This window comes from Felis catus, chromosome D4 (genome assembly GCF_018350175.1).
Source record: "Felis catus isolate Fca126 chromosome D4, F.catus_Fca126_mat1.0, whole genome shotgun sequence".
Classification (NCBI taxonomy): domain Eukaryota; kingdom Metazoa; phylum Chordata; class Mammalia; order Carnivora; family Felidae; genus Felis; species Felis catus.
In genome coordinates, this window is record NC_058380.1 from 6,867,015 (window position 1) to 6,892,463 (window position 25,449).

At 44.7% G+C, this 25,449-nt stretch overlaps 1 protein-coding gene across 7 annotated transcripts in view; it reads right to left on the reverse strand.

Moving 5' to 3' along the window:
* The window catches only part of RCL1 (RNA terminal phosphate cyclase like 1), a 98,521-nt gene that overhangs the window by 57,242 nt on the left and 15,830 nt on the right, over positions 1-25,449 (reverse strand). For 5 of the 7 annotated variants that reach the window (XM_019815716.3, XM_003995328.6, XM_023243281.2 and 2 more), the window contains exon 1: positions 380-658. The exons of the other annotated variants lie outside the window; for them this stretch is intronic. In XM_019815716.3, coding sequence (XP_019671275.1) covers positions 380-515 — 136 coding nt within the window. In that variant the 5' untranslated portion in view covers positions 516-658. Of the gene's footprint in view, positions 1-379; positions 659-25,449 lie in introns of those variants that run through there. 7 annotated transcript variants of the gene reach the window in all.

The window sequence follows — 25,449 nt, forward strand, 5'->3', positions numbered from 1 at the left end:
CCCAATCACATTTCGGTCCAGCAAACTGCCTTTATCCTTTGAGAGGTTCTCGGCGAGGGCGAGACCAAGAGGGACCGAAGGCGGGCGAGGGGGCGATGCCCGGGATTTGTTGCAACACGTAGTGCTGGAAAACGTGTAGCTGTTTACTACCAGCGCCCCGGAGCCGCCAGCGCAGCGCGCCGCGGAGCACGCCCCTCGGGCCCGACCCCGCCTCCCCCACCCTAGCCCCGGCGCGCCCGGGTGCGGGGGCGACGCGCCACTAGCCCTCCCCGCCGCGCCCGCGGGACGCGCAGGCTCCCCGCGCGCCGCCCCCCCGGGCATCGGCGCCGCACGCCCGCGGCCCCCACGCCCATCCTGCGCGCTGCCCGCCCCGAGGTACCTCGGAGGCCCGGGTTGTCGTCTCTGGCCCGAATCCTTCGGATTTTGACGGGGCGCCCACTCAGGGTGGACAGGACGAGTCGTTGGCGCAAGAAGTTGCAGCCCGCGTAGCTGAGGGAGTGCGACTGGGTCGCCATGTGCGCGCCCTCGGCAAAGGTGCCGGCGGCTGGGGCGCAGCGACTTCGGACGGGCGCGAGGGTCGCGACCCCAGCGGCGGCGGCGACAGCGGCGGTGGTGACCCGGGCTCTCTCTCGTAGCCCCGCAGCCCCCGGCGCGTCCACGTGGTTTGGAACAGGAAGACGGAGAGACGAGACACCGGGTCAGAGGGGAGAGGGGCGGAGTCTGTGACCGACACCCCGCCTCCCCACCCGACCGGGGGCGGCTCCCGCGCTGGATCTCGCGGCTATTGGTCCGCGCGAGATCAGGGCGGTGCCCATGCCGCGCTTCCGTTGGCCAGCGCTGGAGCTGGGCGGTGCCCGGGCCGCGCTGCCATTGGCCCGCGCTGGAGTGGGGCGGTGCCCGGGCCCCGGCAACAGCGCCTGGCGGGAGGGAGCGCGTGCGGGGGGTGGCCCGGGAGCCCGGTGCGGTAGCTCGCTTGCCCCGCAGGTCTCCCTGGGGTCTCTCCTGGCGTGGCGGCCGGGGGAGGCGACGGGCTGGGGTTGGGTGCCTACCACATGCCTGGTACTTAGCCTCAGTACTGACCGCAAACCCTAAATGTGGAAGGTATTATCTCCCCGCCTTTTTCTTTATAGAGGAGAAAACGGGATTGGCGCGCTCATCCAGTTGCAGACTCCGCGCTGAGCACGCTGCCGGCGCTGTCCCCACGCTCCCCGCTGTCACCAGGCGGGGTAGTCCCATTCCCTCCTTACGCTTGAGGAAAGATTCGAGGAACATTGCACAGGTGACAGTGGCCGCATGCTTTGGGACCGGAGTCTTGCGACACCAGGCCGTTGCTTGTTTTATTATGAGACACCAAGATTTCTTTGCCCCTTTCACATCGGTCCCTTTACATTCACAGCGCTTCTCGCCAAGTCTGTTCCTCCCACCCCGCATGCCTCAAAATGGGTAGTTGTAATAACTTCACACACAACACACACACGGACTCTGCTTTCCCCTCTTTCCTATCTTTTTAATCCTGCACACCAGAATCTTCCCAAAGATTGGATTGTGTCACTCCTCGGCTCAAAAACCTTAAGAGGGGCGCAGATATCCATCAAATGACCACGAACTGAAGAATCCAATATCATAATAACACGGGTTTGCAACCGTTCTTGGACAATATCACCAGATCATGAGTTCCAGAACATTTAGGGGCTAGGCAGTGGGAGGGAGGAAGATGGCAGAGATCTGCAAGGGGTAGAGCTTGGGTAAGATTAACCAAGGTAGCAAGTCTTGCGTAGATGAGACTGGGTTATGAGGAACCACTGGAGAGGTCTGAACTCCCACAGAGTGACAGGTTATTAGAGGAAAAGACAGAATTTAACAAGCAGTGCAGAAGCCTATTAAGGGAGGTGGGTAATGCATTTATATTATTGCCATTTCTTGAGACTGCCTTTCAGGAAATTGGCAGTGTCTTCCGATGTGAGTATTGAAAGCTCCTGGACCTCTGAGGGCGTTCTTTGAATCCTGCAATGGTCTGTGCCAAAGCAAATACAGGCGCCATCACACCAGGAGTGGATTTTTTTTTAATACCATCTCATTTTAATTCCTCAACAACCTTAAAACACAGCTACTATACTCTGTAGCAAACCCCGTTGATGCCTTGTTCATATCCCTTCAGCAATGCAAATATGCTCATTTTCCTCCAACAGCACCTGTATCTCTTTGTCTAAGGGTTTTTCCCACCTGCATGGAACTCAGTAGACCAAAGGTGCTGAGAAATTGGGGCACCTGGTGGCTCAGTCGGTTAAGCGTCTGGCTCTTGATTTCAGCTCAGGTCATAATCTCACATTTCATGAGATGGAGCCCCAGTTAGGTTCTGCACTGACAGAGCATGGAGACTGCTTAGGATTCTCTCTCTCCCTGTGTCTTTCTGCTATCTCTCACTTGTGCTCTCTAAATAAATAAATAAATAAATAAACAAACAAACAAACTTAAAGGAAAAAAAAAAAGTGCTGAGGAATTAATCCCCAGAGTCCTCAACCAATGACTGATGGGCATTGATGTATAAATATCCCAGATCCTGAACCCTTGGACAAAATAGCTCTGTGGTATATATTTTACAGTGTTTCCCTAGGGTTCCGCAGAGGTTTTAAGCTCCAGCTGCCCACTGTGGTGACTTACCTGGTGACTAGCTTCCTCTCTTCCCTGAATACTTCTCAGCTGCCTTCTGATACTTCCTGGGATTAACTCCCAAATAAACTACTTCCACTCGAATTATTGTCTCAGAGTCATCTTCTGGGCAGAGTGAATCCTGATCTTTAAAATTTGAGAACTGAGGTTGAGAGAGAATAAATGACCTGCTTAAAGTGGCATAGCTAATAAATGACAACCAGAATAGAAATCCCATCTTCCTGTTTGTCTCCCTCTGTAGCTCCCTCTCCCTCTCTCTTGAGTCATATATCTTTGGAACCCTGAATCTCCAGTAAAAAGTCTAGCTACCATAAGGCTGCCATGCCAGAGAGACCACACAGAGTGCTGACTATTCCAGTGGACAGCATTCGGAGGAGTCCAGTCCCCAGCCAGCCTCCAGCCAGTTTATGGAGCCACTATGGCTGACACCATTCGGAGCACAGATAAGCTGTCCTCACCAAGCCCTGCCCAAGCTGCATATTCCTGAACTAAAACGATTGGTCCTGTTTTAAGCTACGAGTTTCAGGGTAGTTTGTTACACAGTAACAGATAACTAAAACTACATGTCTCTGATTTCCCCTAATTCTAGGTTAGCCAACCCCGAGAGATTTGAAAGATTTGGAAGACAAGAGCAAAGGCACAGCCACGTTGTTTATGTTTGAAAGGTCACTGCAGGGTAGCAGGCTCTCTTGCAGCTCACTTACCCGAGGCTGACCTTCCTTATTGGACTGGGCCCCTAGCTCCTCCAGTTTCCGCCGGATCCTGCTTTAGCAACTCCAGCTGCTGGGCCAATTATGCATTTACCTCCATGATGAAGGACACCATCTTCTACTGGTCCCTCACATCATTGAGGTTGGACGCTTGCAGGCAGTGAGAGAGTGATGCGTGTTCCAGCATGTCCTACTGACTTTGGGTCCTATCAACAGGCACAAAGGCAACAGCCTCACAGACTGAAATCAGCCTCCACAATTGCATTAGATCAAATCCCTATAGCAAATCTCCAGTGAGTGGTTCTGCTTTTTTTTTTTTTTTTTTTTTTTTTTGAACCCTGACTGGTAAAACAAGTCATTATTGAAAGTTTACTGAGAGTAAGGCTCTCAGCTAAAGGCTTTGCCTACATGATCTTACTGGTCCTCACACCAACTAGGTCAAAAGTTGGATTTTAAGTATATAGGGGTTTAGGATATAATTCTCTCTACTTTCATGTATATTTGAAACTGCCCATTACAAACTTTTTAATCTCATAGATTTTTCTTTCACACCAAATGATAAATGACATATACCTTGCCTTATAATCACATCCATACAAAAAAAGATAAGGATAAGGGTAATATAAGGATAAGAGTGTCCTTGGCTCAGCAATGGGACATTGAATTTAGGGACCAGAGTAGAAATGGATTCTTCCCCATCTGTACAAAAAGTTGCTCAACACATTTCTACCCACTCTGCTATCTCATCATCTCCTTTATTCAAACCATAGTGGTTCTATAGGATTTTTCTCAGCTCAGCCTGGAAATAATGATTACCTGTTTCAGTTTTAGGATGAATTTCTGTGTTTAGTGCTCTGCCCTGGGCTCGCACAATAACTATTCACAACTACATTTTTGCATAACCTATTTATGTGGGCAGCCTTCCTGAAAACACTGAGCGATCCAGTGAGTGCAAGAACAGTATTCGGTCATGTAGAGTAGAGGTAGTATCTTACCATTGTATCCCCAGTGCTTAGCACCTAGCAGGAGTTCAACAAGTATGACTAGAATCAATTACTTAATCAATTAATTGAAAGATACATGGATATCCTAAATCAATAAATCCAGAACTATCTAAACCAGTGGTTTTCAAACCTTAGCATGTACAGGAACTGCCCGGAGGGCTTGTGGGTTTTGTTTTGTTTTGTTTTTTACATTTTTTATTTTATTTTTTGAGAAACAGAGACAGAACAAAAGCAGGGAAGGAACAGAGAGAGAGGGAGATACAGAATCTAAAGCAGGCTTCAGTCCCTGAGCTGTCAGCACAGAGCCTGATGTAGGGCTCAAACCCACAAACATGAGATCATGACCCAAGCCAAAGTCGGACACTTAACCGATTGAGCCACCCAGGTGCCCCTAGAGGGCTTGTTAAAACATAGATGGCTATGGCAAAATACTGAGAGTTTTTCCTCTAAGATTAAGAACAAGACAAAGATGTCCATTCTCAAAACTCTATTCAACATAGTACTGGAAGTCCTAGCCACAGCAATCAGACAAGAAAAAGAAATAAAAGGCAACTGAATTGCTAAGGAAGAAGTAAAATTGTCACTATTTTTGGATGACATGACACTATACAAAGAAAACCCCAAAGAGTCCACCAAAAAATACTGTTAAAAGTAATACATGAATTCAGTAAAGTTGCAGGATACAAAATTAATACACATAAATCTGTTGCATTTTTATACACTAATAACAAAGTAGCAGAAAGAGAAATTTTTAAAAATCCCATTTATAATTATACCCTCCCCCCCCACACACACACACACACAAAAACCCTAGGAATAAACTTAACCAAGGGAGTGAAAGACCTGTACTCTGAAAACTATAAAACAATGATAAAATAAATTGCAAAGCAACATGAACAATGCAAAGATATACCATGCTCATGGATTAGAAGAATTAATATTGTTAAAATGTCCATATACCCTTGGGGCACCTGGGTGGTCAGTTAAGCATTTGACTCCTGATTTTGGCTCAGCTCATGATCTCACAGTTCATCATCGAGCCCTGCATTGCACTTTGTGCTGACAGCACAGAGCCTGCTGGGGATTCTCTCTCCCCCTCTGCTGCTTGTGCATGTGTGTACTCTCTCTATCAAAATAAATGATTAGGGGCGCCTGGGTGGCTCAGTCGGTTAAGCGCCGACTTCGGCTCAGGTCATGATCTCGCGGTCCGTGAGTTCGAGCCCCGCGTCGGGCTCTGTGCTCACAGCTCAGAGCCTGGAGCCTGTTTCAGATTCTGTGTCTCCCTCTCTCTGACCCTCCCCCGTTCATGCTCTGTCTCTCTGTCTCAAAAATAAATAAACATTAAAAAAAAATTAAAAAAAAATAAATGATTAAACATTTTTTTAAAAGTCTATATACCCAAAGCAAATCTACAGATTCAATGTAATACCTATCAAAATACTAATATCGTTTTTCACAGCACTAGAACAAAGAATTCTAAAATTTATGTGGAACCACAAAAGACCTCAGGTAGCCAACAATCTTGAGAAAGAATAAAGCTGGAAGAATCACAATCTCAGATTTTAAGATCTACTACAAAGCTAAAATAATCAAAACAATATGGTATGGGCACAAAAAGTAGACATTTAGATCAATGGGAAAGAATAGAGAGCCCAGAAATAAACATTCTTTTTTTTTTAAGTTGACTTAATTTTTTTTTAATTTATTTTTGAGACAGAAAGAGAGACAGAGCATTAGAAGGGGAGGGGCAGAGAGAGAGGGAGACACAGAATCGGAAGCAGGCTCCAGGCTCTGAGCTGTCAGCACAGAGCCCGACGCAGGGCTCGAACTCACAAACTGTGAGATCATGACCTGAGCTGAAGTCGGATGCTCTACCGACTGAGCCACCCAGGCGCCCCTTAAGTTGACTTATTTTGAGAAAAGTGAGCACAAGCAGGGGGAGGGGCAGGGAGAGAGGAGAGAGAGAATCCCAAGCAGGCTCTGTGCCATGCAGAGCCTAACATGGGACTCAGTCTCACAAAGTGTGAGATCATGACCTGAGCCAAAATCAAGAGTCAGATGTATAACCAACTGAGCCATCCAGGCACCCATAAACTCATTCTTATATGGTCAATTAATCTATGATAAAGGAGGCAAGAATATGCAATGGGAAAAAGACAATCTCTCCAACAAATGGTGTTAGCAAAACCGGACACCTACATGCAAAAGAATGAAACTGGGCCACTTTCTTACACCAAACACAAAAATAAACTGAAAATGAATTAAAGACCTAAATGTAAGACCTGACACCATAAGAGTCCCAGAGGAGTACAGGCAGTAATCTCTCAGACACTGGCCTTAGCAACATTTTTCTAGATGTCTTCTCAGGCAAAGGAAACAAAAGCAAAAATAAACTATTAGGACTATGACAAAATAAAAGCATTTTGCACAGCAAAGGAAACCATCAACAAAACAAAAGGCAACCTACTGAACGGCAGAAGATAATTGCAAATGATATATCCAATAAGGGGTTAATATCCAAAATATACAAAGGATGTACACAACTTAACACCAAAAAACCAAACCGTCCAATTAAAAAATGGCCAAAGGATATGAATACACATTTTTCCAAAGAAGACATACAAACGGCCATCAGACACACGAAAAGATGCTCTCAAAACTGCAAATCATCAAGGAAATGCAAATCAAAACCACAATGAAATATTACCTTACACCTGTCAGAATAGCTAAAATCACAAAGGCAAGAAATAACAAGTGTTGGTGAGGATATGGAGAAAAAGGAACCCTTGAGCATGGGTGGTGGGAATATAAACTGGTGTAACCACTGTGGAAAACATATGGATGTTCCTCAAAAACTTCAAAATGGAACTATCATATGATCCAGTAATTCCATTCCTGGATATTCCACTAATTCAAAAAGATATGTGCATCTCTATGTTTACTGTAGCATTGTTTATTATTATTGTAGCTATTACAATAGGCAAGATATGGAAGCAACATAAGTGTCCATCAATAGATGAATGGACAAAGAAGATATGGTGTATGTACACAATGCAATGTTACCCATAAAAAAGAATGAGATCTTGGGGCATCTGGGTGGCTCATTTGGTTGAGCTTCTGACTCTTGATTTGGGCTCAGGTCATGATCCCAGAGTCCTGGGATCCAGCCTCACTTTGGGCTCCATGATCAGCATAAAGCCTGTTTGGGATTCTGTAACTCTTTTCCTTTTCCTCTCTCTTCCACCCCCCCCCCAAAAAAATGATAGAAAAAACAGAAAGAAAAAAAGATGAGATCTTGACATTTGCAACAACATGGATGAACGTACGGGTATTATGCTAAGTGAAACAAGTTAGGCAGAGAAAGACAAATACCATATGATTTCACTTACATGGGGAATCTAAAAAACAAAACAAAGGAGCAAACACAACAGAAGCAGACTCATAGATACAGAGAACAACCTAATGGTAGCCAGAGGGTAGGAAGTTGGGGTATGGGCAAATGGGTGAAAGGGAATAAGAAGTGCAGACTTCCAGTTATGGAATGAATAAGTCATGGGAATGAAAGGTACAGTGTAGGGAATATGGTCTATGATATTGCAAGTATATGGTAAGCATAGCATAACATATAGATTTGTCAAATCACTATGGCATACACCTGAAACTACCGTAACATTGTATGTCAACTATTCTTTAATTCACACACACACACACACACACACACACAATTGTTGGGCCTCTTTCCCACAGTCTCTTCAATATATCTGGGGCAAAGCCTAAGAATTTGCATTTCCAACAACTTCCAAGTTGGTGTTGATGGCTTAAGAACCATGCTTTGAGAAGCTTAAAAAACAAACAAAAGATGTACGGGATGCCTTCGAACACACACGTAATGGGAGTTGCAGAAGCAGACAAGAAAGAGAGCGGGGCAGAAAGAATATTTGAGAAAAATATTGTGAGCATATCTTTCCAAATTTGATGAAGTTCATAAATCTACATATCCAAGTTGTTAAAGTGACTCTTTAGAAGTTGACCCTGGGGGTGAGAACCCCTTCCTGATGGACACCTTGGTTACAACCTCGTGTGGCTCTGAGGCACAGAACCCAGCCAGGCTTGAACTCCTGACCCACAGAAACTGTGAGATAATGAGTATGTGTTCAAGCCACTATGTGTGTGGTTTGTTACCCAGCTACAGAAAATTAATACAGTGGGTTTCAAACCCAGGTCTGTCTGGCTCCCAGAGTCTATTCTCCTTCTCCATCTCTTGATTAGTTAAATATATTGTGAAAGGTGTTAACTGAGGAGCTGGTAGAGATTACAGACTTTCAGAGTTCCAAGAAGCTCGCAGGTCATTAGTCCGGTCCTCTAGGACGAGCAGAGCCCCCTGTCCCAAAGGAGCATCTAAGAAGGTTGGGATATTGAGCTAGAAGACGTTGGCCTGAGTCCCACTAACATTTAGACGATGGCCAGGAATAACCATAAGTAGTGCTTTTGAAGATTCTTTTTTTAATGATTCTTGGAGACTCATTGATTGTGATATTGAACATCTGTCTTCCCATGACTATTAGCAGCAAAAACACTGATACAATTCGAAAATGTTTGTGTGCTAGTTTTTAGAGCCTTTGGGACGGGGGCGAAGAGAGAAACTTGAGTCTTATTTTACAGACAACCTCAAACCACCTTCATTGACAGTGAAAGTGACAGAGAAGTGGATGATCAGAAGGTGATCAACACTCAGAGCAGAATTCTCAAGGCTCCAGTTGCCAGTCTTGAAGCTACATCATAATTAGGAAACATTGTGATTTATAATTATGAAACTTTAAGTGTGAATTTACACATAATACACAAATGTAACATTATCACATAAACAATACATCCCTGACTTTCTAGGACTCTCTTAACTTCTTTTTTTTTTTATTAACTTCTTTTTTTTTTTTAATGTTTATTTACTTTTGAGAGAGGGAGAGAGAGAGAGCGCGTGAGCAGGGGAGAGGCAGAGCAAAAGGGAGACAGAGCATCCGAAGTGGACTCTGAGCTGACGGCACACAGCCTGATGCAGGGTTCAAATTCATAAACTGTGAGATCAAGACCTGAGCTGATGTTGGGTGCTTAACCAACTGAGCCATCCAGGCACCCCTGTCTTAAATTCTCATATTTTATTCACTGTCTCTGTCCAAATCATACTTGTCTTTCATGAAATCACATGTTCCAATATTTGATTCAGAACTGTCTGCATTACAAACTTTTTCACTGTTATAGAAAGACTTCACCACAGAAAGGAATTTACTGGTCCATGAAAAGTCAAAGGCACCCAAATGTCCACTGACTGATAAATGGACAAACAAAATAGAGTATATCCATACACTGCAATATTAGTTGGTAATAAAAAGGAACGAAGCACTATATGTGCTACACCATAGATGAGCCTTGAAAACATCATACTAAGTGAAAGAAGCCATCTATTTAAAAAAAAAGAAAAATCCACCTGTTGTGTGGTTCCATTTATATGAAGTGTCCAAACAGGCAAATCTGTAGAGACCAAAAGTAGATTAGGTAGAGGCAAAGATGGTCATTAGAAAGTCTAGACTTCTGTCACACCAGCTTAGCAAACCCAGTGCAAGGAAGCCACGTCTCTCCTAATGGCACCAGCAAATCTGGAGTAGAGCTCTCACTGAGTCACACACCCGTTTCTGAACCAATCACAGTAGTCTGGAGGAATATATGTTCTGATTGGCCAAACCTGGGACACAGGCTCACCTCCTTTGTAGAGAAAGTCTTGTCGGTGCCTCTTGGACTACAGGAATGGAGCCTGAGAGACGGAGCCTGGCTCCTCTAAGGGAAACTACAGTGTTACTATCATAAGAGATGACAGATGCCAGGCCGGCAAAAAACAGTACATGATCGCCTCACCAAACCTATCGATTAAAGGGTCTCATCAACATAGAATCTCTTCGTGAATTAGTGCAGTCAGAACTTTATACTATATGGAACTTTTTCCAAATCAGTTCAATCCCACACACATTTGTCTAACGCCTGGCAGGGTCCTAGGGTTGCCTATGCCTGGGGAAGGTACAAGGGTAGAGGTGAGAGACTAAGAATGCACAGGTGAGTAAGACTCAGCCCCTGTTCTCAGGATGTTCACAGCCCAGTTCAGTGGTTCTTGAGCTTCCCTGGGGGATATTATTAAAGATGCATGTGTCCGGGCCACAATCGAAGATTTTCTGATTTGGTGGGTGTGGGGCTGGCTCTGGAAATGTGTCTCCCGATGCACACCTCAGGCGATTATGCTGCATGGGGTCCAGGAGCTACCCTTTATGGGATTCTCTGACTTGATGGAGGGAAAAGACCTACAAAAGGGAGGCTACGGCACATCTGAGAGCCTTTAGAGGATGAGGGTGAATGCCTGAGAGGCGGAGAGGAAGCAGGCTCTTTGTGTAGCTCACATCATGCAGTTTGCACAAGATACGGTTGCCTATGAAGGAGACAATGGATTACATCCAGCCCGCTGTGAATGTTTCTGATTATGATGAGCCTGGAGATATTTGGATGATGAGAAGCTAAGAGTTGGTTTTTGTTCATGTGCTTGGAACGACCCTGTACATTCGCTCTCCTTTAATTCCAGAGAGAAATTTGAGAGAGCACGAACGAACTTGCCCTTCAGAATTTATCCTACACTTCAGTACTTGCTTCACTGAAAATCTTTTTTTTTAAATTAATTTATTTATTTTGAGAGAGATGGAGACAGTGCAAGCGGGGGGAGGACGGTGCAGAGAGAGTGGGAGAGAGAGAATCCAAGCAGGCTCCGCATTGTCAGCACAGAGCCTAATGAGGGGCTCGAACTCACAAAAACTGTGAGATCATGACCTAACCTGAAACCAAGAGTCAGACACTTAACCAACTGAGCCATCCAGGCACGCTTTAACTGAAAATCTTCATCCTTCTTTGTTTCTTTCAAATTGTTTCAATATATCATTTCACCTTTAAAAATAATTTAATGTTAGATGAGGCACCTGGATGGCTCAGTTGGTTAGGCGTCTGACTTGGGCCCAGGTCATGATCCCGTGCTTTGTGGGTTCAAGCCCCACATCAGGCTCTGTGCTGACAGCTCAGAGCCTGGAGCCTGCTTCAGATTCTGTGTCTCCCCCTCTCCCTCTGCCTCTCCCCTGCTCATTCTCTCTCTCTCTCTCTCACAAAAATAAATCAAACATTAAAAAATTTTAATAATATTTGATGTTATATACTATTAGGGTTCCATTTAGATCAACCCTTTTAATAACAAGTAATGAGATATCTTAACCTCGTAAAATGTAGGTGTAATCCCTCAATATATTGCAGTTGATATATCTTTTTTATGTTAGCATAGGTTTATTAGAGACTAGTGTTTCTGTCACTTTAGGATCTTATAGACCATTGAGAGAGAGAGAGAGAGAGAGAGAGAGAGAGAGAGAGAGAGGTCAATTGTGGTGGTTTAGAATGTGTCCACCAATTTTTCATAACTGCCTTCGATGGGTGGATCCGAGTTTCCCTTCCCTTGAGTATGGGTTGGGCTTACTGACTCACTTCTAATGAAGAAAATATGGCAGAAGTGACAGTGTGACTTCTAAGACTAGGTCACAAGAGGCACTGCAGCCTCTTGCTTATTCTTTTTCTTGGATTGCTTGCTGTGAGAGAATCTAGCTGCCATGTCATTAGGACACTCCGCAGCACTACAGAGAGGCCATGTAACAGGGCACTGAGGCCATCACATGACAGCCATGTGAGGGAGCCATCTTGAAAGGGGACCATCCAGGTGACTGCAGCCCCAGCCACTCTCTTGATTGTAAAAGATGCTGAGACAGAACCATCTGGCTAAGAGGCTCTCAGATTCCTGTTAACTCAGAAACCGATGAGATAATACTGTTTGAACCTGCTAAGTTTTGGAACAATTTGTTACGCAGCAATAGATAACTAATACACTGATTAAAAAAAGATGCTACTCTTGGGGCTCCTGGCTGGCTCAGTCAGAAGAACATGAGACTTCTGATCTCAGGGTTGTGAGTTTGAGCTCTACATTAGGTATAGAGATTACTTAAATAAATAAAACATTTTAAAAAATGATGCTACCTTTAATTTTAAAGTAAATAACACTTTTAAAAAAACTACCATTTGTTATCACCATCATTTTATATAATAAATTATTAAAATCTTTTAACTTTTTATTGTGCACAATCCTAATATACCAGAGAGTGACCCTCATATACTTATCTATCCAGTTCAACAACTACTAACTTATGGCCAATCTTATTTCATCTAGACCCACATCCATTTACCCATATCCATTGAAAATTATTTTGAAGGAAATCCCAGACATCATAATGTTTCATCTGTAAATATCTCCATATGTATCTCTAAAAGATAAATACCCTTTTATTTGTTAAAGAAACTATAATAAAACCTTGGCTTGCGAGCATAATTCATTCCAGAAACATGTTTGTAATCCAAAGCACTTGTATATCAAGGCGAATTTCAAGAACCATTGGCTCAGTTGTGATCATGTGACATTGGGCATCACATATGACTCATATTGCAAGACATCATTCATTGATCAAGTTAAAGTTCATTAGAAATGTTTGCTAGTCAAGGGGCACCTGGGTGGCTCATTCAGTTAAGTGTCTGACTTCAGCTCAGGTCGTGATCTCACGGTTTCATGGGTTCGAGCCCTGCCTTGGGCTCTGTGCTGACAGCTCAGAGCCTGAAGCCTGCTTCAGATTCTGTGTCTCCTCCTCTCTCTACCCCTCCCCTCCTCAAAAATAAATAAACCTTAAACATTTTTTTTTAAAAAGAAGAAATGTTTGCTGGTCTTGTGGAACACTCACAGAACAAGTTACTCGCAATCTGAGGTTTTATGGTACTGTGATTCTCTTATAGAGTTTCCCATATCTGATTTTGTTGATTGCATCCCTAAGATGTCACTTAACATGCTCTTCTGTCACTGTATATATATTAATTGATTATTTGATCTAAAGCAGATTTCTCAAGCTGGGCACTATTGACATTTTGGGCCAAATGATTCTTCATTGGTGGCGGGGGTGGGGGGGGGGTGATTGTCCCATACAGAAGGTTAAGCAGCACCCCTAGCCTCTAACCATCAGATGTTAGTAGCACACTCTTTCCCAATTGTGACAATCAAAAATATCTCCAGACAATGCCAAATGTTTCCTAGAAGGCAGCATTGAGAGTCACTGACCTAGAGAATTCCCAAGATTCAGTTTCCGTTTCTCGTTTGTTTTGCAGGAGGTATACTTCATAGGTAGGATGTGCACTTCTGTCATGAGGCATAAATGTCTAGAAGTCTGTTTCTTGCATGCTGGCCGCTACTGATAATCATTGCCTACTGCCATTCATTCATTAGGGGCAGCAAAACAATCATGTTCTTATTCAATGATTTCTTCTTCATTAACTGGAAAATTTCCATAAAGAGAAGCTTTCTGTCATCGACTATTTGGTTACCCAAGGTGCAGTTCATAAAGGAAAGAGAAGATCTCTGTTCCTTTTCCTTTATCTGCCAGTTTTCAGAATAACAAGTTCTGCAAAAGTGTCCATTGGGGATTTGCAAGGATATGAGCTCATGAATTCAAGCACATTCGATGTGTTTCAATCCACCTCACTTTGTATTCTTAAAACTGTTCAAGGTAACCCCTCTCTCCAGGAAGAGACTATTCAACTTGGTCGCTGAGCCTTTTTGCATGGCTCAAGTATTCCTTTGATAAATTTCTTGCTTTCGGGGCGCCTGAGTGGCTAGTCGGTTAAGCGTCCGACTTCGGCTCAGGTCATGATCTCACAGTTCGTGGGTTCGTGCCCTGCATTGGGCTCTGTGCTGACAGCTTGGAGCCTGGAGCCTGCTTCGGATTCTGTGTCTCCCTCTCTGTCTGCCCCTCCCTCGCTCATGCTCTGTCCCTCGAAAATAAATAAATGTTAAAAAAATGTTTTTAATTTAAAAAAAAATAAATTTCTTGCTTTTTGGATGACACGATGTTCCCAGCTCAACCCGTTATATTTCCTGTGCCTAATCTGGAATCAGCCATTTTTCCAAGAAGTTTGATTTCTTTTAGAGGGAAGTGGTTATTAGAGGCCATAACCTGGGCACTCTTACCTATTCTGTTTTTATTTCTAGGCTTTCTCAGTAGACAGAGCTAGAAAATACTTTTTTTCTTTTTTAAGATAAGATATACTGAGTTCATACTGGTACTTCCAATTCAAAATCAGGATTCAAGTGAAATTAAGTTAACTGCATTGTTCTCACATTTGTATCTTTCTGATCCCGTGGCAAAAAAAAACCCTTGCTTTCCCACATCTCCAACATAATTAGTTGCTTTTTCTCACAAAACATGAAAAAGAGTCTAAGAGCAATAATCCTAGCAGTACCATTGCACAGCTCTGCATTGGAAAACTAACCCTGTCCCTTATACATGAATTCCTGTTAGTTTCTGCTTCAGAAGTTTGCCTTTTCCTAGACATAACCACTGAGAGGGTCCTAACTGAAATAACGGTGAAACTATTTAAGAACACAAAGAACAAGCTGTTGTCAAGCCCAAGGAAAGATTTCAAAAATCCTATTCACATCTGAGTTTTTAAAACCTGTAAGCTATATGCCATTTACATTATAAACCGTTTCTGTTTGCCGACTAACATAAGGCACGTGCATTTCACTGCCCACCTGATTTTGTGTGATCACGCATTTTGCTCTGGCCAGTGAAATGTGAGTAGAAATTATCACAGGTGTCACTTTCAAACTGAAGCTCCTCTTTCCCTTTTCCACGCCGACCGGCATTTTTCCAGTTAGTAGGTGCTCCATTAGCCTGGGTTTTAGAGTGAGGACAAATAGGATTCAGTAGTCAATCCACCACCGACATGCAGCCTGAGTGAGAAATAAAGTCCAATGCTCTGTCCAAGACACAGCCTTCCTGTACCATTCCCGGAGGGCGGTCTTCCAGAAACTTCTTGGAAATTTCCATGGGCATACAGCTTATGTCACATGAAGCAGTGTGCTCCATTTCTTGACAACTTTAATTACTTAAAAGTTCCTTAAATATCGGTCGATGCCATTCTTCCTCTTACTGTGATGCATTACTTCTATGATTACATTTAATCCCTCTTGCTACAAAGTCCCAATGTACTACCTTCTTCTCGTTGTGAAATATTCCCAGGTTTTTGCATTAATCCTCAGTGTCATTATTTCCAGACGACTCTTTCCCAGTCACCTACCTCTGGGCCATTCTTCAGTCTAACAACCAAGAGAACTATGAATTCGGCATGGAATATTCTCCACTCCTCTCTCCCTACCCTTCCCGCCCCACCCACCTCTGCTTCTTCCCCCATGCTGCTTGCGGCTCAAATGGAAGCTTACCACAGTAAAACAAAACCCTGAAAGACACTTTTGATGTGAAAATCCTCCAAGAGATCAAAACCACATCGAGAAGAATAGCTAATAGTTAGGTCTGGGACTCTAATAGCCAAAAGGGGACAAATCCCTGAATTTTGCCGTCAGGGAGAATTATTGGAACAATAGGGTTACTGTATAATTCCAGCCCAGTGATTTTTGAGACTAAGCAGTCTGAAACCAGAGAAGGGAAAGCAGCTGCAGGGAATTCCAAGAAACATCAACATGTGTGTACTTCTTGGAGGGAAATTTCCAGTGATTTCTGGGAACATTTAGTAACTTCTGTGCTTACATATGTTTGGTGTGTAAAGGCAAGTGCTTACCCCAAAGCTATTCATTCAGAAATTGACACGGTGAGTTTTTCTATTTTTGTTTAAAAAAGTATCCCATTTTTTTCCTGATTTATAAAAATAGAAGCTAAAAAAAAAATACCACATGCTGTCATAAAAAATTTGAGAAACACGGAAAAATATACATGAGTTGCAATTAATTAGTTATGACAGGTACTCATACAATAAAATCATTGCATATTCAATAGATAACGGCATGGCTATTAATGGTCATGGTTTGATGCAACAAAATTGTAGTTCCAAACGATCTGGGTGTATCCTTAACATGTAACCGGGTTTAGAATTTTGAGGCTTTCGCTCTCTCTTTTTTTTGGAGTAATAAGCCTTATGACTATTTCATGGACGACCAAATTGTCAAAGAAGTTTAGCTGTTCTCAGTGGCCCCCCCGGGAAACATTTAGTCATTTCAAACTCAACATGGCTAAAAACTGAGCTCATTTTCCACTCAAATCTGAGGTTTTCCCAAGTGATGCTATTATTTTTTCAAAGAAATGAAGTAACACTGCTTTTCTGGCTCACGAGACCTACAACATCAATGCCTCTCTCCTTCCCAACTTATGCGGGAAGATACTAATTGCTCCTTTAAACTCTCTCTAGGATTCCATCCCTTCCTCTTATATTTTGCGACATTACCGTAGGCCCCATCAACTGGGAAGCTGTGAGTAAGGAGGATGCATTAATGTCCATCCAGCTGCCTCCATCATTCCCTCGGAAGCTCTAACCCGTATTTACGTTTTATCAGCCCTTTTTCTAAAATGTGTGAAACTCCTCCTTGCAAATCTAAATTCTTTGGCCTCATGACATCCATCTAATAGCTATTATCTACTCTGTGCAAAGCACTGTGTTGGCAGGAAGGATACAATGACGCACTGAACAGACAAGCTTCCCTGCCCCATGGTGCCACAGTCTAGTTGAGGGGACAGACAACAAAATGAACAACAAAATAACTGTGTAACTTGTGCCAAGTGCCTGAAGGAAACAACCAGGGTGCTGGGCCCGAGAACCACGGGGGGTGAGCGGTCACTGGTGGCTAGGCGATGTGTAGATTGGCAGGGGGTGGGTGGTGAGAGAGGAAGTGGGGAGATCAATAAAGATGCCGCTGCCATTGGGCAGCTGATGATGATGGTTTGGATTAAGGTGGTGGCAGTGAAAAGAGATGACACAAAGGGGTAGGGGAAGGGCTGAGTCAAAGATCACGTCCAGGGGCGCCTGGGTGGCGCGGTCGGTTGAGCGTCCGACTTCAGCCAGGTCACGATCTCGCGGTCCGTGAGTTAGAGCCCCGCGTCGGGCTCTGGGTTGATGGCTCAGAGCCTGGAGCCTGTTTCCGATTCTGTGTCTCCCTCTCTCTCTGCCCCTCCCCCGTTCATGCTCTGTCTCTCTCTGTCCCAAAAAAATAAATAAACGTTGAAAAAAAAAAAACAAACAAAGATCACGTCCAGCTTTCTGGCTTATTTGTTTTTAATATTTTTAAAATATTTTTAAATATTAATATTAATTTATAGTAATATATTAATTTAATATTAATTGTTTTAATATTAATAACATGTTTTTAATATTTATTTTGAGAGAAAGAGCAGGACAGAGCGAGAGAGAGGTAGAGAGAATCCCAAGCTGGCTCCACACTGTCAGTGCAGAGCCTGACACAGGGCTCGATCCCACAAACCGTGAGATCATGACCTGAGCCAAAATCCAGAGTCAGATACTCGATCACCTGAGCCACCCAGATGCCCCCCGTTTTCTGGTTTAAACAATTGGGTACATGGTAGTGACAGTTCTGAGATGAGGAATATGAGACAAAAGTAGATCTGGGAATTGAAAGCAACAGTTCCATACTGGATCTAAACCAATCATCTAAGAAGGAAGAGAAACCAGCCCCAGAAGCGCTACAGAAACATGCACGAGGGAGCAGGCTCCCAAGACCCTCCCTTTAAACCCAGTTCTCCCAGGGAGAACCCAGTCCTTTGGGCAACCAGTGGCTGAACAATCCTCATCCTAGCTGGGGATCCAGACCAGAATGGCTTTGACTTTGGCCTGTTGAGTTATCTTCTATGGCCTTCAGGGTAGAAAGAACCTGCCACACTTCTTCCCCAGCAGTGCCTGCTCCTAATCCATCCCTGCTGTACGCAGGAGGAGCAGAGAGAAGGGGTTTTCTTCTGAACCCCCCCCCATCTGGCAGTAGCACCCTCTTTCTTTTTAAATTATTTTTATTTATTTGAGGGGGGAGGGGCAGAGAGAGAGAGAGAGAGAGAGAGAGAAGGAGAGAGAGAATCCCAAGCAGGCTCCACATTGTCAGTGCAGAGCCCGATGCAGGGCTCAAACTCACAAAATGTGAGATCATGACCTGAGCCAAAATCAAGAGTCAGACGCTCAACTGACTGGGCCACCCAGGCGCCCTGTACCCTCTTTCTTTTTAAGAGAGTGGGAGAGAACACATGCATGTGGGGGAGGGGCAGAGAGCGAGAGATTGAAAGAGAAAATCCCAAAAGGCTCTGTGCTCAGCGCAGGGCCCAATGTGGGGCTCGACCTCACCACCATGAGATCAAGAGTTGGATGCTAAACCGACAGCCACCCAGGCGCCCCCTTATGGCACCTTCTTTAGACTCTCTGCAGAATAGAAAGAAGGGGAACTCCTCCCTCCCATCCTTCCAAGACTGGGATCGCTTCTAAGAGGAAGTATTACCTGCCCCCAAGTTCCTGTCGATCAGCAGAACCTTGATCTGCTTCTCTCTGATCTGGAGGGTGCACGCTACCTGCTACAAGCAGAGAGAGGCAGAACCGGCCTTCCACTGGTCACGACCATCCTGACACTGAGTCCTGGCATCCTTCTAGTCCAGCACTGTGAGGCAGGGCCTGTCCCCTGGGTGTAGGGCCTCTGGCTGACGGCTTCCTGCCCACTTCCAAGCAGCCCTCCCTGGACAAACTGAACCAGATCTGTGTCCCGGGCAGTAACATGTACTATGTGGCCTGTGGAACCTGCTCCTAGCTGGCTACTCTGACCTCAGCCACGAGGGTGAGGCCCTTAACTTCCTGGAGAGAGATATGCCTGCTAGGGCTTCCGGCCTTATCATTTCAGCTTCCCAGAACGTGCACACTGTGTTCTCCGAGGCCCAGTGCTCGGTCTACCTGGAGACCACAGGTGCTGCCTGCAGGTGGGGCAGACTTCTGTTTTCAGGGCACAGCTCCCTCTTGCCCAGAGCAGTCCTTCTGCCCAGGCTTTGTCTCGAAGACAGGAACATTTGCCACCCCCATACTCCTGTCTTGGTTCTCCCAAGCCTCCTGGCCACTGACTCCATCTAGATGCAACTGTGGGCAGACCCCTCATCATGAGGACTATCAAATCCATATGGGTGACCCAGAAGGATACCCATGCCTCCTGACCACGTGACCAGGACCAGGCCATGAAGTCCTAACCTTGACTGACCTCCCGCTTTATGACGTTTGAACTTTGAACTTGACTATTCAAGAAATTAAAAAAAAAAAAAAAAAAAGGAAAAATATTACATGCTCCTGGATGGGAAGAACAAATATTGGTAAAATGTCAATACTACCCAAAGCAATCTACATATTCAATGTAATCCTTATCAAAATAACACCAGCATTCTTCACAGAGCTAGAACAGTCCTAAAATTTATATGGAACCAGAAAACACCCTGAATAGCGAAAGCAATTTTGAAAAAGAAAACCAAAGCAAGAGGCATCACAATCCTGGACTTCAAGCTGTATTACAAAGCTGTAATCATCAAGACAGTATGGTACTGGCACAAAAACAGACACCCAGATCAATGGAACAGAATAGAGAACCCAGAAACAGACCCACACACATATGGCCAACTAATCTTCGACAAAACAGGAAAGATTATCCAATAAAATAAAGACAGTCTCTTCAGCAAGTGGTGCTGGGAAAACTGGACAGCGACATGTAGAAGGAACCTGGACCACTTTCTTACACCATACACAAAAATAAACTCAAAACGGATGAAAGACTTAAATGTAAGACAGGAAGCCATCAAAATCCTCAAGGAGAAAGCAGACAACAACCTCTTTGACCTTGGCCACAGCAACTTCTTACTCACCATGTCTCTGGAGGCAAGGGAAACAAAAGCAAAAATGAACTATTGGGACCTCATCAAAATAAAAAGCTTCTGCCCAGTGAAGGAAACAATCAGCAAAACTAAAAGGCAATCGACAGAATGGGAGAAGATATTTGCAAACGACATATCAGATAAAGGGTTAGTATCCAAAATCTATAAACAGCTTCTCAAACTCAACACCCAAAAAACAAATAATCCAGTGAAGAAATGGGCAAAAGACATGAATAGACACTTCTCCAAAGAAGACATTTAGATGGCAACTGACACATGAAAAAATGCTCAACATCACTCATCATCAGGGAAGTACAAATCAAAACCACAATGAGATACCCCTCACCCCTGTCAGAATGGTTAACATTAACAACTCAGGCAACAACAGATGTTGGTGAGGATGCGGACAGAGAGGATCTCTTTTGCATTGTTGGTGGGAATGCAAGCTGGTGCAGCCTCTCTGGAAAACAATATGGAGGTTCCTCAAAAAATTAAAAATAGAACTACCCTACAACTCAGCAATTGCACTACTAGGTATTTATCCAAGGGATACAGGTATGCTGTTTTGAAGGGACACATGCACCCCCATGTTTATAGCAGCACTATCAACAATAGCCAAAGTATGGAAAGAGCCCAAATGTCCATTGATGGATGAATGGATAAAGAAGATGTGATATATATATATACAATAGAGTAGTACGCGGCAATCAAAAAGAATGAAATCTTGCTATTTGCAACTGTGTGGATGGAATTAGAGGGTATTATGTTAAGCGAAATTAGTCAGTCAGAGAAAGACAAATATCATATGACTTCATTCATACGAGGACTTTAGGATAACAGATGAACGTAAGGGAAGGGAAGAGAAATAATATAAAAACAGGGAGGGGGACAAAACATATAAGAGATTCTTAAATATAGAGAAGAAACAGAGGGTTGCTGCGGGGTTGTGCGAGGGGGGGATGGTCTAAATGGTAAGGGGCATTAAGGAATCTACTCCTGAAATCATTGTTGCACCATATGCTAACTAACTTGGGTGTAAATTAAAAAATAAAATAAAATAAAATAAAAAATTCCAAAAAAAAAAAAAGGAAAAGGAAAAATGTATTTTCTCTCATTCCTTTGAAGCACTTCCGTCTAGTTTATACTGGATCATTCAGAGCTTGGTAGTTATTTCTACTTATTGTCCTTAATTTGTGTGATGCCTTTAAACTGTGCCTTCCCAATAAGATTGAGACTATGCTCCTATGTGCACTCTCTCTTCTCTGCCAAGAGCTGGGAAGGCAGCGAACCCCACCCCTCGTTCCCTTCGGAGGAAAACAGCTCAGCCCCTGTCTCTGGCCTTGCCCGATAGCCTCCCCGAGCCCCATGCCAGCTCTATCAGTTTTTTGCACATGGATGCCCCTGAGGGGTGAGAGGGAGGCTGGAAGGGGGAGGAAAGGTCTATGGGGCCCCTGGCCTTTAGGAGAGTAAAGTACTCAGCCCAGGAGGAAGACTCAGGCTTTCAGACTTCGGACTGTGAGGGAAATGATTTTAAAAGGCTAATCATACAGGCATCTGACAGTCCATAGAGAAAACAGCAGATGACTAACAGAAATTACAGGATGGCTCCACCCTCTCGCTGAAATGGCATATTCTTTTGAACGCTCTGGGTAATTTCACAACACTCAGTGCTCTCGCTAGGAGCGGCTTTCCATCACGGAGTCTGGAAATGAGGGTAATTACGTATATCCTTCCCATCTTCATTGCCCACTCAGATCTCCTGTGTGACCAGCCTCTTTCCCCTTTCCTTGTCCAAGTCTTCATCCCTCCAGAAATCAATTTATTCATGCAAGTGGGACAATAGTAGGCAAAGTGAGCAGGAAATAATAATAATAAATTCAATTACGCAGCATTTGAGGCTCGATTTCCAGTAAAACAAAACTTCCCGGCTTCCTCCCCCAACGCAACGCGAAAGCATTTATGTAGACACAGTGCCATCTGCTGGCATGTGGAATCGCAGCAGCTGAGAATTCACCTTCCACCTCGGGTTGCCTCCAAACCATAACAGCTCATTTCTCTCATTCATTCAGAACACATTCACTGGGTGCTTACTTTGAGCCACGCACAATGCTAGATGATAGAGGTACAAGAAAGCATGGCACTCGCCTGTCTAGTGTGGTGGTTGCACTTGGCACAGGTGAAAAATCATCTTGGGGAATTTTTTATTTGTTCTTAAAAAGTTTTTGATGTTTACTTATCTTTGAGAGAGAGACAGAGTGCAAGCAGGAGAGGGGCAGAGAGAGAGGGAGACACAGAATCCGAAGCAGGCTCCAAGCTGTCAGCACAGAGCCCGACGTGGGGCTTGAACTCACGAACTCATGAGTTCATGACCTGAGCCAAAGTCAGACGCTTAACCGACTGAGCCACCCAGGCATCTTGGGGAATTTTTTAAATAAAGACCCTTAGGGGGTGCCTGGGCGGCTCAGTCGGTTGTGCGTCCCACTTCAGCTCGGGTCATGATCTCGTGCTCTGTGAGTTCGAGCCCCGCGTCGGGCCCTCTCCTGACAGCTCAGAGCGTGGAGCCTGCTTCGGAGTCTGTGTCTCCCCCTCTCTCTGCCCCTCCCCTGCTTGTGCTCTCTCTCTGTCTCAAAAAGAAAAAATGAGTAAATGTTAAAAATTTTTTTTAAAAAATAAATGAAGACCCTTAGGCTTTGCCCTGCAACAATTCTGAGTTGGTGGGTCTAAGCTAGACCCCAGGAGCCTACGTTTTAAACAAGCTTCCCAGGTGATTCTGAAACAGGGAGTCCACAAATCACATGTTGAGCAAAAGTAATGCTAGAGAAGCAGATAGCGATGTAATCTGGCAAATGCCACAGGGTGTAGACAGAGTCTGCTGGGGACACAGAGAAGGGATATCTAACCAGACTGGAGAATAGAGTGGACAAGGCTTCCCGGAAGGTAGGCCTCCAGACAACTAGAAGTTGACAAGACGGAGAGGGGAGCAGAGGATCCAGACGGAGGGTGTAGCACCATCCACAAAGGCAAGAGGGCACGAAAGGTGCACACAGGTTGTGTGGGATGCTGGAGAAAAGTGGGGGGGAGGGTCAGAAAGGAAGGACCTGGAATACGGAAAGCTAACTTTATCCTAAAAGCTCTGGGGAATGTGGAAACTTTCTAAGCAGGAGAATGACTGGGATCAGATCTGCATTATAGGCAAATCCCTCTGGCAGCAATGCCTTGAGGGTGCAGGAGTAAAGAGAGGGATGCCTTGGGGAAGAAGTGGTAGGTAGGTCTCTGAGGGGAAGGTAGCCCAGGGCCGAGAGGAGGGAGCAGACACGGGAGGAGCTGAGAGGGCCCAAGGATGACGCTAAGGGTTCTGGACTGGGAGGCCAGTTGGCGTCATTTCCAAAGACAAAGCACACACAGAGAGAGGGACGGGGTTGGGGAGGGCCAGAGAAGACTAGAAGAGGCACGACAGGGAGAGAGGCCGTGAACAGCGTTCCTTTCTGGTGTAATTGTCACTGCCCTGCTCTACCCCTTGCCTTGTGATCTGAATTCTTCCTTAACCCCACTGTGCCTTGGCTGTTTCCTCTATAAGATACAGATCCTAATAGTATCTACCTTATAGGGTTGTTGTGATAATTAAATGAATTGACACGTACAAGGTGCTTAACAAAAATGCCTCACACGTTTAAGACTCAATCGATGTTAGCTATTATTTATGGCCAGATTCCTAACTGGTTATGGTACATTGGGTCATTGCTCCCAATGCTTCGGTCTCTGTTTTAGAATCAAACATCCATGTCCTTGGCTAAACGACTTTGCGGCACCTCCTGCTAGCACAGAGTACGTTCCTTCTCCTGTTCGGCATCCGTGACTCACTCTGACCCGTGCAGTGTCAGTGACACTGTGACACAAGCAGAGGCTCTAAATATGCCGGTGAGATCTGGCTTGCTCTTTTATGCGTGTGCAATTCACCAGCCATGACCTTGTTGGCCACCGGTTCTGGAATGATGAACACCAGAGAGCAGACCCCGGGCTGGACGCGCAGCCTCAGTTGGGGGAGGGGAGGGCACCCAACCCACAGGCTTGTGAGCAACAAAATAAATGAGATACGAATGTTGTCGTTACAGAGCATTATTGCAGCAACTGCTAATTAATCCACTGATACAGGAAAACACTTTCTGGCCAATTTTTTAACACTTACTCAGAGACTATGATGTCTCGACACTAGGCTGCTCAAAGGACACAGCACAAGGTGCCCGGGTACTTTAGGTTTCTGACAATACACCAGGCCTTCCAGCCTTTGTTAAAAGCAATCACCGGGGCGCCTGGGTGGTTCGGTCGGTTAAGCGTCGGACGTCAGCTCAGGTCATGATGTCGCAGTCCTGTGGGTTCGAGCCCCGTGTCAGGCTCTGTGCTGACAGCTCCGAGCCTGCAGCCTGCTTCGGCTTATGTGTCTCCCTCTCTCTCTCTGTCTCTCAAAACTAAACACTAGAAAACGTTTTTTGTTTTTTGTTTTTTTTTTTTTTTTTTAAAGCAATCGTTATAGAGGTTTCCCAACTTGCAGTCACTGAGAGGTTACTTCGGGTGCCTTCACGTCCACCAGAAGAGAGGTACTGAGCCGGAAAAGTGGCAGGTGGGCAACCCACTTCTGCTTACACCCTTCCTTCCCCTTGGCCAAGCTCAACTCATGGCCCTGACCACAGAGTGACCCAACAGAAAGCTAAGTTTAATTATAGGCTTGAAACACAGAAGTGGGCCCAACTTGACCTCCAAACGTCCTAAGAGCAGCAGCGTCTGCAAGGCCACTCGCTGTGTGGAAAGGACCCACAGGAGCCAGCAGACCTTCTTTCCCTTTATCTGCGAGTGTGTGGGTCTTTGTCCGTCCCTCAGGTGTACCTGATAACCCTGCTTTAGTCTAGACAGCAGAGTGGAGAGAGCACTGGGTCAGGAGTCAAAAAAAAAAAAAAAAAGTTCTGCTGACTGCTTGTGTGACATTGAGTAACTCACTTAAACTGGCTGCCTCTCTGTTTTCCGTCTGTAAAGTGGAGATGATAGGACCTGCCCCCAGGTATCACCTAGTTGTCATAAGGATAAAATGAAAATATGCTTTCGAAACTGTAAAATGAGGGGCCCCTGGCCGGCTCAGTTGGTAAAACGTGAGACTCTTGATCCTGAGGTCACGCGTTCGAGCCCCGTGTTGAGGGTGGAGATAACTTAAAAATTAAAAAGAAT